Genomic DNA, 12,653 nt, shown 5'->3' with positions numbered 1-12,653 from the left:
ACAAACCCTCCAGCACGGACACAAATTTATTCCTGGCAGCTTTATCTCGGGAACCTCTGGCAGTACGACAAAACCGAATGAATTTTTAAAAAAATCAATAAATCCAGGAGTTGGGCTTTTTCCCACCTGCAACAGGAAGTGGCACCATTCCACAGCTTTTCGAAAATCAGGGAAAGTGAGTGGCCTGAAATAGCTCAGCTCCATGGCAAAGCCAGGAATAGAAATGAAATCCTGGCTCCTAATCCTCGGCTCTAATCACAGCCCTGCAAGGCTTCATACTCTTAATTACAGCCCCTGCTTCCAATAAAACTTCAAAGATGGTTTTCTTTGGAGTTATGTAACCGGAATTTCGGGGCCGGCCACCGACGCAAACGCTCGGAGGAATTAGGCAAATATCCGTCTAATCCGCGTTTCACAACGGGAAGTGGGGAATTCAAGGAAAGGATATTAAAAAGTGCCAGGAGCCAGAGCTTTGCCCCTGATTTCCAGCCGGGCTTGGAGCAAGAAATGCCGGATATGAGCATTTTTTCTGGGAAATATTTGAGGATGGAATGAGGAAGGGGAGTTAAATCTTGTTTGGTTTATGCTGGGAATGTGTTTTCCGCTGGTTATCCCCAAATATCTGTGTGTGTCCTCGGACGGTTCATCCGCCAAGAGCTTCATGACCTCAATAAACTCAAGGATCACAGCGAAGAACTGAATTTAAGGAAGGAGCCCCTGGCAGCTGTTGAGCCTGGAAAATGGATTCAAGGATCTTGGAAGTCTTTTCCAACCTTAACAATTCCATGCAAAACTCACCCGGATGGGTGGGATGAGACCTGGCACCTGTTGGAGCACCCCCAGTATGGGGAAAAGGGGAAGGAGGTTGAAGCTGAAGGAATTGTTGAGTAGGAAAATCTTCCATGGGGGAAATCAAGTCTTTGGATAAATCTGGGAATGCTGGGAGATCCTATCAAAGACATCCATCATGCTCCGGCAATGCCCCATCCCTGGAAGTGTCCAAGGCCAGGTTGGATGGGGTTTGGAGCAACCCAAATCATTGGAAGGGACCTCAAAGACCACGGAATTCCAACTCCTCTGCCACGGACAGGGATATCCAAAGTCACTCGGAGCATGAGCTGGATTTTTGCCGTGAAATGGGTGGGAAGAAGTCAAAACCTGGGATAAAACACTAAAAAAACCCCATTGGAAGACTGAATTTGGGAGCCTTCCCAACATCCTGCCTCATGGTTTGGGGAATTGAGGCTCTCATGGAACCAGGGGAAGAGTCTGAAGCCGGGAAATTTCCTGGTGATCCTTAAATTTAAAAAATCTTCAGGACAACTCAGCTGGGATGGATTCAGCTCCTTGTCATGGATTCCAGAAGGGTGGAAGGAGGAGATAATTCCATGTCCTGAGGACAGGAATCCTTGGATTGTGCAAGGTGTGTCCGACAGAGGTGAAAATGGGAAGGGAAAGAGCAAAGCAAACAAAGACTGGAAAGGAATTCCCAAAGAAGCTGTAGTTGCTCCATCCTTGGAAGTATCCAAGGCCAGGTTGGATGGAGCTTGGAGCAACCTGGGATTTTGTGGAAGTTGTCCCAGGGGGATTGAACTGGAAAAAAACAGGGATGAGGCTGTTCTGCCACAGGCAGCAAATAAAAGGGAGAAAAAAGTCTGAGTTTCAAGAATTCCAACAATTTCCTCCAACATTCCCTTCCCTGGGCTGGCAGCAGGGATTGGGATTCCTCAGAGCCTGCTCCAAGGGCAGGAAGAGCCCATGGTGGTTTTCCCGGCCACCGGAGCCAGGGAGACGTCGGTGCCGGGACCTCCTGCTCTACCCATCCACTCTGTGGATAAAACATCGGGAAGAGAAGGATTTGCAGTGGAATGCCGTGGGCTGGGAATGGGATGAGGTTCCCACAACACCGGGAATTGGCAAGATGGAGAAATTCCTCTTTGTCTTTAAGGGATGGGATGGATGACGCAGTTTTTAGGGTTGATCCAGATCCATATAGAAGTTTCAACAGGATCAAGAGCTCCAGGCTTTAAAAACTTCCTTTTTGTTTTTTTTCCTCCCATAGTGGAGCAAAAACTTCATCAAATCATGGAAATTTCATGGAAGAACTTCATCAAATGATCAAACCCATGGTTTGGGTTGGAAAGGAAAATCCCATCCGCTTCCAACCTCTGCCATGGGCAGGGACAGCTCCCACTATCCCAGGCTGCTCCAACCTGACTTGGGACATCTCCAGGGATGGAGCAGCCACAGCTTCTCTGGGAATTCCAGTCCAGCCCCTCACCACCCTCACAGCCAAGAATTCCTTCCCAATCTCCCATCCATCCCTGCCCTCTGGCAGTGGGAAGCCATTCCCTGGGTCCTGTCCCTCCATCCCTTGTCCCAAGTCCCTCTCCAGCTCTCCTGGAGCCCCTTTAGGCACTGGAAGGGGCTCTGAAGTCTCCCTGGAGCCTTCTCTTCTCCAGGCTGGACATTCCCAGCTCTTTCCTCACACTGGGAGACGTCACCCACCTGGGAAAATCCAACATTTGGGTGAAGAAACACCTGGAATTCCAAGGCTTAAGCTCCTCCTGGATGCATGACATTGGGCAGGAAGGCCTTGAGGATCTACTCCATGCCACGGCCCTTCCGTGCGGTTTTCCGGAGCAAGTCCTGGGTTTCTCTTCCCACCGGAGGCTCGTCTTGGAAGGAAGGCTGGGAATCCCTGCAGGGACCTGGAAAATCCTCGGGCAGCAGATGCTGCGGAGATTTATGTCATTGATCCACCTGTTTTCCAAACCCGGGCACGGCAGGTTCCTCCCAACGCCTTCTGGGAAAGGAAATAAATGGAGAGAATTCCAAGGAAAAATTGTGGGACGCTCAAAACTGGGATATTTCAGGGGTTTGAGTCATCTCTTATTCCACAATGCTGCTTTTTTGGGATCTTTTGGAGTCAGGAAACGGCTGCTGCTTGCAGGCGGGATTTGATCCCAGAGAGCTCCAGCGGGCGTATTCCAGGGATTGGATTTTAAGGGAATCCTCCTTGGATATTCCAGCTCAGCCACACTTCATCCAGGAAGATTTAAATGCTGAATTTTATCTTCTCTGATATCCTGGTGCCTTTGGAATTGGGATGTGCAAAAAAAAGTGGGAATTCTGAGGAATAACTTGGGCACAATTTCCCAGCAGATGGGATTTGGGTAAAGACCCATCATATTCTGAGATTCTTGTGTTTTGGTCCAAAGAAAATTCTCCTGATGGTCAAAGATCCACTTCCTTGTCATTCAAGCTTCCACTTGGAAGTCCTCCTTGGAAAAGCAGCAGCAGAGCTGAGTTTTCCATGGAAAAGGCTTCTCTCTCCCTGCCTGACACCTTCTCCAAGGATTTCAAGCCCTGCACGGACCAATAACCTCAGACACTTCCTGACAGCGTGGAAAATCCCAGTGACCTGACAGAAAATCCGACTGACGTTCCCGCTCCGAGATTTCATGGCTGTCAAGTCACGCTCCGGAGAAAAGCCACCATTTTAAGACAAGCATGGAAAACTCCAGGGGAAGGCTGGAAAATCCCTCTGGGAAGACCACCAGGACAAAGCTGCTGTTGAGATCCCAGGGTTGATTCCTGAGCTGGATCCGGCTGCTAATTAGAACAAATCCCACCTCACCATGGAAGTGTGAGGTGATTCCGGCGGGATCCAGGTGCTTGGCAACAGCAAATTCCCCGTAGATTCCAAGGGCTGACGCATCCCTGACCCGCACGGGTGGGATGGAACATGCCCATGGGCGTGAGGAATGGATTGGGAGCAGCCTCCAGCATCTCCAACCAAACCTGGAGACGCTCTGGTTCCTAAATCCTAAATTTTAAGGGAAGCTCCAGGTGTGAATTCCAATAAAAACTTTCCCACTTATCCCACATTCCCTTTTCCCATCAGACGAGCTGAGCTTATCCAGAAATCTTTAAATAAGACTTCGTGAGATGAAACTTGGACTGGGAGGTTCCACCTGGAAACGTCTGGAGCTCCTTTCCAGCTGCGGATCTTCTGTGAGAAATGCAACCAAGATCTGGGAAAACACTCATGGAATCATGGAATGGTTTGGGTTGGAAGTGACCTTCACGATCATCCCGTTCCAGCCCTTTCCATGGGCAGATACATCTTCCACTATCCCAGGTTGCTCCAAGTCCCATCCAGCCTGGCCTTGGACACTCCCAGGATGGGGAAAATGAGGGAATGGGATTTTTTTCCAGCCAGGATATGAGGATCAAGAGTGGGATGCAGCCATGGTTTAGCTGAGCCCTGTCACCTCCAGGGATGAAGGTGGAAATTCCAGTCAGCAGGAATTTCTGCTCCCTCTAGTGGCATCCAAATTTTTACAATTTTAATTTAATTTTTAAAGCTCCAAGACCTGGGATCCCGCTCAATCCAAATCCCTGGAAAGACCAAGACCTGGAATTCCTGGAGATTCAAGGACTCGCAATCGTCCATCAGCCAAACGCAGCCCAGGGCTGAATTCCTCTTTTCCTCCAGCAGATTTCCAGGGATTAACGCTTTCTATTGGAGAGTCCAGCCCTCCTCCCACCTGATCCAGCGGCTTTGCATCCCATAATACACCTGCCAGGCCCAAGCACTGGGAACGGGGAATGTGTGGGTGGAGGACATGAAGGATTAAATCACCTGCAGTGTCCATGCTGGATCCGATGGGGGAATCGGATCTGATGTGGGAATTCCCCCAGGGAGCTGCTGATCCCACCTTGGGAATGATCCTTCCCCCAGGGAGCTGCTGATGCTGCCCCTGTTCCTGCAGCAAATCCCAGGGAGGTTAAAATCCATCCCTTGATCCCTGTTAACCCCTCACGCTGCTTCGGGAATGGGATCCTGCTCCATCAACATGTGCCGGGCTCATCCCACAGAGTGGGCAGCAAAAAAGGTGGGAATTCTGCCCCTCTGCCCTGCTCAGGTGAGACCCCACCTGGAATTCTGTTTCCAGCTCTGGGGTCCAACAGCAGAAGGATGTGGAGCTGCTGGAGTGAGTCCAGAGGAGGCCATGGAGATGCTCTGAGGGCTGGAGCCCCTCTGCTCTGGAGCCAGGCTGGGAGAGCTGGGAATGTCCAGCCTGGAGAAGGGAAGGATCCAGGGAAACCTCAGAGCCCCTTCCAGGGCCTAAAGGGGCTCCAGGAGAGCTGGAGAGGGACTTGGGACAAGGGATGGAGGGACAGGACACAGGGAATGGCTTCCCACTGCCAGAGGGCAGGGATGGATGGGATATTGGGAAGGAATTCCTCCCTTGTGAGGGTGGTGGGGCACTGGAATGGAATTCCCAGAGAATCTGTGGCTGCTCCATCCCTGGAAGTGTCCCAGGCCAGGTTGGACGGGGCTTGGAGCAGCCTGGGATAGGGGAAAGTGTCCCTTTGTCAGGGAGGTGGAATTCCATCACCTTTAAGGCCCCTTCCAACCCAAACCATTCCATAACTCCGTGATTCCATGACTCTGTGTTTCCACGTCTGCCTGCAGTGAACAACCCCAAACCCATCTCCCTCCCCCAGATCCCCCTGCCCCACAAGGACACCCCATTCCCAGGCTCAGAGATTCCATCAGAGCCTCTTCCAGGACCTCGGGAAGGTGGCACCTCCCTCAACGTACAGAGCTGAGGCTGCCTCTGATGTCCCACATGAAAGCACTTGCTGAGCTGGCTATTCCTGTTCCCATCCAGCCGCAGTTTCTGGGTGCCAGGCGTCGGGAGCAGGAGTTGGGAACAGGAATTCCACCCCTGCTTGGTCTCCTCAACCCGGCTGGGTCCTTAACGTGGTCAAAGGCATCAATTAAGAGAAGACAAATCCATTAATTAATGACCTGCCTCAGGTTGCCCAGAAAAGCTGTGGCTGCCTCGTCCCTGGAATTGTTCCAAGTCAGGTTGGAGCAACCTGGGATAGTGGGAGGTGTTCCCATCCTAAAAACATGGATTTTAAGGCTCCTTCCAACTCAAACCATTCCATGATTCTGTGATTTGCAGCTTTCAACTCATAAAAGATGAAACAACGACAGAGCAGCAACACAAACGTCTCCAAACATTGTGCGTGGACCTTGGGAATTGAGCACTGACTCCCTTCTCCTTCCTGAGGGAAATTATCCCACAGGCCAGGAGCTCCCCAGGCCTGTGGGTGTGGCATGAATCATCCCGACTCCTTAGGGAGATCTTATCCAGGGAAATCATTTAAAACCACACCGGGCTCTAAACCCAGATTTCCAATCCTAAAAATGAATTTCAGAGGCCAAGAGATGATTCCTTGAAGGATCCTTTCTGCAGGGAACATCTAAATTGTCCCTAAGGTGGCAAAAACACCTTCTCCCGATGTTTTTCCCTCTTTCTCCTTGTTTTGTGGAGGATTCAACTGGGTGGACACCCATGAAGAGTCGAGCTGGAGGAACGATCCATAAAATGTCTTTGCCCAAGACCTGCAGGATGAGGATCTCTGCTCTTTTCTCCCGGAGACCACCAGGATTAGGAATTCCCAACTTCATCCCACCCATCCCACCTTTACCTTTCCGTTTCCTCCTTCACCACGGAATACTGGCTGGACTGACGGCTCGACCGCTGCTCCTGCACCTTCTCGTTGCCCTCCAGCTCCTGCTCCAGGGACGAGCTGGTGCTTCCTTCCCTGCTGACATTGCTGCTCCTCCCGGGGCTGTTTTCCGTGGAAGCCCGCGGCGACTCCGTGTTCTGCTTCAGGGTCTGCAGCTTGGCCAGGGGGATGATGTCGCAGTTCTGGGGACGGTGCCACACCGTCCTCTGCGTGGTGGCATTGTAGTAGTAGAAGCGGGAGGTGTTGGGGTCGAAGAGCTCCCACCACTGGTTCTCATTGGTGCGTTTGATCCGCACCCCGGCGGGGGGGTCCCACACGCACTCCCCCGTGATGAGGTTGGCGTACATGCGCTCCCGGGTCCGAGGCTCGATGATTTCCACCCATTCCAGCCTGGAAAAGGACAAGGAGAGAAGGGAAACGTCAACCGAGTGATCTCTGAAGGTCACCCAGACCATCTGATGATTCCGTGATTTGATGTGAGCGCAGGGCGGAGAAGAGCAACGACTCTTCCTTCCAACCCCACTGAGTCTCTCAGCTCCAAGGCTCGATGATTCCGACCCATTCCAGCCTGGAAAAGCACGAGGAGTGAGTGGGAAACTTCTACCAAGATCCCTTCCAACCCCAACCATCCAATGGCTGCACGACTCGGCGCTCACAGTGAGCACGGGATGAAGAACAACAACTCTTCCTTCCACCCCCACTGAGTCTCCCAGCTCCGAGGCTTGATGATTCCCACCGATTCCAGCCTGGAAAAGAACAAGGACAGACAGGAAACTTCAACCAAGGTCCCTCCCAACCCCAAGTCATCCCATGATTCCACGATTTGACACAAATGCAGGATGGAGAAGAGTGACTTCACAACTCTTCCCTCCCATTGAGTCTCCCAGGTCCAAGACTCGATGATTCCCACCCATTCCAGCCTAGAAAAGCACAAGGAGTGAAGGGAAACTTCTACCAAGATCCCTTCCAACCCCAATCATCCAATGGCTGCACGACTCAGCGCTCACAGTGAGCACGGGATGAAGAACAACAACTCTTCCTTTCACCCCCATTGAGTCTCCCAGGTCTGAGACTCGATGATTCCCACCCATTCCAGCCTGGAAAAGAACAAGGAGTGAGGGGAAGCATCAACCAAGGTCCCTTCCAATCCCAGCTATCCAACGGTTCCGCAACTCGGCACTCGCAGTGAGCGCGGGATGAAGAATGACTTCACCACTCTTCCTTCCACCCCCATCGAGTCCCACAGAATTATTTACACAAACCAGAGAATTCCCAAAGGGCTTCCAACCAATCCCTGATTTTCGGCTCTCAGGGAAAATCCAGTAAGTCTGCAAAGCACACGCCCGGCTTGGAGCCCCTCAGTGTCCACCTGGAATCGCGGCTTCCACCCCGAGCCCTCCACAGCTGAACCCCCTGAGGGTCCAGACCCGGGGATCAAAGCACATTCTGTGAGGGAATGGGAAGGACTGGATGGACTGGAAACACCAACCTGGAGATGAACTTCTTTTGCACGACCACCCCGCAGCCCAGCGCTGCCGCCCAGACCACCAAAACCGGCAGCATTTCCCACAAAAACTCCAAAATGATGGATTCGACCTTCCCCAGTCCAGCTGGAGCACCGCTGCTCCCCGGCACAGATCCTGAAGCTCCTTCCCTCTGTCCTGATTTCAACACCGGGAAAAGGCGGCAGCTCTGTGGGACCCACCTCCGGCATCATCCCAAAACCACTGGCCCCAAAACACCTGGGCTGGGTGGCAACCACAGGTGGCACCAACACCGAAACCTGATGGTGGCGGGGATGGAGATGGTGAGGACGGAACAGGCCCAACCATGTCCTGGGCTCCATGGGAAGGAATGGAATGGAATGGAATGGAATGGAATGGAATGGAATGGAATGGAATGGGAGGGAATCATGGTATGGAATTGAGTGGAATAGTCCCATGGGCAGGGACAACTTCCCCTATCCCAGGTTGCTCCAAGCCCCGTCCAACCTGGCCTGGGACACTTCCAGGGATGGGGCAGCCACAGATTCTTTGGGAATTCCATTCCAGCCCCTCACCACTCTCACAGGGAAGAATTCCTTCCCAATATCCCATCCAATCCTGCCCTCTGGCAGTGGGAAGCCATTCCCTGTGTCCTGTCCCTCCATCCCTTGTCCAAAATCCCTCTCCAGCTCTCCTGGAGCCCCTTTAGGCCCTGGAAGGGGCTCTGAGCTCTCCCTGGAGCTTTCCTTTCTCCAGGCTGGACATTCCCAGCTCTCCCAGCCTGGCTCCAGAGCAGAGCAGCTCCAGCCCTTGGAGCAGCTCCATGGCCTCCTCTGGATCTGCTCCAGCAGCTCCACATCCTTCTGCTGTTGGACCTCAGAGCTGGAAGTAGAATTCCAGGTGGGGTCTCACCTGTCCGGGGCAGAGGGGCAGAATTCCCACCTTTCTTGCTTCCCACACTGTGGGATGAGCCTGGGATATGTGGAATTTCCAGGACCAGAGCACATGGACAGGTCATGTGAAGCTTCTCACCCACCAACACCTCCAATTCCATCTCCCCAGCGCTGCTCTCCATCCTTTCCCCCCATTCATGTTTTCCTGGAATTGCCCTGACCCATGTTACTCAGAACCACAACAAAAGAGGTTTTTGGGATCATCCAGCAGCAACGGGAGCTTAGAAATTCCAAACAGGATTAAAAAAAGCCGTAATCCCAAGGAACAGAGAATTCCACTGATTTTTCAGACTACCCCAAACACTGCACTTGTCGCCTCTGGATCATCCAGAGGACACCTGAGACATTCTGGGATCCGCTTCCTTATTCAAATTCCTCAGGTTTTTTTGCGTGGGTTTATGTAAAAAAATCGAAGGAATTAAATAAAGTTATTTGGGATTTATCCTTGTCTGCATTTACAAGGCTTTTAAGGAATGTCTAGAAATAGATAAGAAGGAATAAAAAGCTAAGCGAGGCTTATGAAGGAAGGTGCCACTTAAACCTGACACATCCAGGGAATCAGACAATGATGAATCACATGGATTGCATCCTGACACCTTTTCCTGGGAATGAATCCCTGGAGGCTCTTCAGAAATGCCCAATTTGCAAGAAAAATAGTCCCTGGAGAGGGGTCCCAGGTGTCAGCCTGGCCCTGAGCCCTCCGCTGATCCAGCTCATTTTCCAACTGGATTTAAACCTCACAATCGAGAAAAGAGTGGGATTTTCAGGTTGTGGGTTCCCAGATCGGCTCGAAACCCCCTAAAGGATGAAAATGTGTCCAACTCCTCTGGGAAAAGAGAGGAAAATCCATAATTAAGCTTTTCCCTGCAGAACAGAGATTAAAAGCAGTTGGAGAAGAGTCTATCCTAAATCACGGCTTGACTCATTCTGCAAAACTCGGACCCAATCCAGCAGGGAACTGCAACTGGAAGCCGCTTCCAGCTTTGGAGAATTGGATCGTCAACGGGATTGGCCAAAGAACCGGCCAAGGTGGCCGACGGCACCTGGTTTATCCCAGCCCAGGGAAGGTTTGGAATTCCCAGGATATTGAGGGACTGGGGCGTGTTCAGGAAAGGCAATGGGATGATCTTGAAGGTCCCTTCCAACCTAAAGCGTTTCCTGTTTTTTATGAGGCAATTCAAATTCCCAGTTCTCGGCAAGGTTTTGGAGACCTTGGAAGCGGCTCCACAGCACTTGGGGTGCTCTGCTCCCCAAATCTCCCACTCCCAGGTGATCCCTTTGGATTCCCAAACCAAAATATCCAAGAGATCCAAGAACCAAACATGTCCGAGAACCCAAATCCCCCCATTAGAGCCCAATCCCCCCAAAACAATGATTCCCATCTTGATTCCCATCTTGATTCCCATCTTATTTCCAATCTTATTTCCAAGCTTAAAATTAATTAAAATCCCTCCAAACTTCATAAAAATTTAAACTAATAATGGAATTATTAAATGAGTTGGGGTGAAAGGAGCTTTTAAAGCTCATCTGTTCCAACCCCTGCCTGTTATTTTATTTATTATTAATTAACATTAATGATTATACCCTTCGTTTTATTCACTATCCCCATTATTTATTATCCACTTCATTATTATTATTATTATTATTATTATTATTATTACTACTACTTTACTTGGTACACCCTTTATTTTATTTATTACTGATTTTTCAGGGATATTTAACTTAAAATATTATTTTAGCCTCTGGAAAAAACCACAATTCCTTAATGCCAGACCTTGGAAAACCCGGGCTGACGAAGGTGGAACCGAATCCCTGAGTGTCAGCAATAAACCAGGGAATATCAAAGTCTTCGGGAGCTGGGGCATTTTTCTGCACCGGTAATTCCATTTTTAGGGAAGCACATTATTAACCTGAAAGGTGGAATTGTTCTTGGTCGTTCCTGATGGATGCAGAGGGAAAAAAATCAGGGCAGGCACCCAAAGGAGCAGCTGGAGCTGCTGGAAAAGCTCGGAGTGGGATAAAGTTAAGGAAAAATACTCCAGCTTTTCCCACTGAGGAGGAGTCACCTGCTCAGGGCGCAGCTGGGGAGGTGTTAAATGGGAAAAAAAAATCATGGAATGAGGGCTGGGTGAGGGGTGGATCCTCAGCCAGTCCATGGAGAACGGGAAAAGAGCTCTGGTGGTTTCACTGTTTGCTCCAGAAAAGCCGAGCCATGGAATCGCTGTGGTCCCATCCCTTGCTGTGGAATTTTGGGAAGTTGAGTGTTCTTTCCCCAAAACTCCAAGGCAAATCTGTGGTAGCTTGACTCCAGGTGTCCTCTGTCCACCACGCCACTGGTGATGATCGTGGAAAAACATGGAATGGTTTGGGTGGGAAGGAACCTTTGAGGGTCATCCCACTCCATGGGCAGGGACAGCTCCCACTATCCCAGGCTGCTCCAAACTGGCCTGGGACACTTTCAGGGATGGGGCAGCCACAGATTCTCTGGGAATTCCATTCCAGCCCCTCACCACCCTCACAGGGAAGAATTCCTTCCCAATATCCCATCCATCCCTGCCCTCTGGCAGTGGGAAGCCATTCCCTGTGTCCTGTCCCTCCATCCCTTGTCCCAAGTCCCTCTCCAGCTCTCCTGGAGCCCCTTTAGGACCTGGAAGGGGCTCTGAGGTCTCCCTGGATCCTTCCCTTCTTCTGGCTGGACATTCCCAGCTCTCCCAGCCTGGCTCCAGAGCAGAGGGGCTCCAGCCCTTGGAGCATCTCCACGGCTTCCTCTGGACTCGCTCCAGCAGCTCCACATCCTTCTGCTGTTGGACCCCAGAGCTGGAGGCAGAATTCCAGGTGGGGTCTCACCTGAGCGGGGCAGAGGGGCAGAATTCCCCCTTTCCTGCTGCCCACACCACAGAACACTGGGAATTTCTGGGATGTGACCACACCCCGCCAGGTCATATCCCATTTTTTACCAACCCCTCAGGACAGAAGGGAAATGTCAGGCAAAATCAGAGGTCTGGATTCATAACAACATAAACACCAGGAGCTGTGCATTTGTAAGGATCTGGAAAAGAATCCAGCACGGGACTCCTGCAGTGCTGCATTCCCAGCTGGAAACAGCTATTCCAGGAGAGTGGGAGAAATCCAAGCCCTCTGCTCCATCCTGACATGAATCCACAACAATTCCAGTGATGGAAAAGTGCTGGCAAGGCGGAGAGTGAACCCTAAAGCCACCTCAGGGAAAAATAAATTCCCTATCAAAGCGAATCCGTTGTTTCTGCTCATTCCTTTCCTAAAGAAAAAGAGGGAAAAATCCAGCTCCGGGAGGCAGGAGCCGTCGGATCCGGGTGTTAACGCGGTGCTGCTTTGATGGAGAAGGGATGTGACTCCCCGGGCAATGTCAGGGGAAGGTTCAAGGGTGGCCGGGGTGAAGAAGAGATGTCAGCAGGAATATTATAGGATGGCTGGGAGGATTATGAAATCCTGGAATGGTTTGGAAGTGGCCTTAAAGATCATCCAGTTCCATGAGCAGGGACACCTTCCACTATCCCAGGGTGCTCCAAGCCCTGTCCAGCCTGGCCTTGGACACTTCCAGGGATCCAGGGGCAGCCACAGCTTCTCCAGGAATTCCATTCCAGCCCCTCACCACCCTCCCAGGGAAGAATTCCTTCTCCAA

At 51.2% G+C, this 12,653-nt stretch overlaps 1 protein-coding gene across 6 annotated transcripts in view; it reads right to left on the bottom strand.

Annotated features, from left to right (window-relative positions):
* ARHGAP39 (Rho GTPase activating protein 39) overlaps nt 1-12,653 on the bottom strand; it is a 117,091-nt gene that overhangs the window by 42,488 nt on the left and 61,950 nt on the right. For 3 of the 6 annotated variants that reach the window (XR_006014840.1, XM_042020854.1, XM_042020858.1), the window contains exons 1-2: nt 8,045-8,133; nt 6,514-6,945 (exon numbers count right to left, since the gene is read on the bottom strand). Coding sequence is in view for 5 of the 6 variants with exons in the window: in XM_042020854.1 (XP_041876788.1) it covers nt 6,514-6,945; nt 8,045-8,118 (506 nt within the window). In the remaining variant the exon portion in view is untranslated. Of the gene's footprint in view, nt 1-6,513; nt 6,946-8,044; nt 8,134-12,653 lie in introns of those variants that run through there. The other 3 variants (XM_042020857.1, XM_042020855.1, XM_042020856.1) reach the window with 1 other exon arrangement.

Source organism: Corvus kubaryi, unplaced genomic scaffold, assembly GCF_017639235.1.
Source record: "Corvus kubaryi isolate FWS band 111438036 unplaced genomic scaffold, C.kubaryi_AGA036_p1.0 37060, whole genome shotgun sequence".
Lineage (NCBI taxonomy): Eukaryota > Metazoa > Chordata > Aves > Passeriformes > Corvidae > Corvus > Corvus kubaryi.
This window is presented reverse-complemented; position numbering and strand designations above follow the sequence as displayed.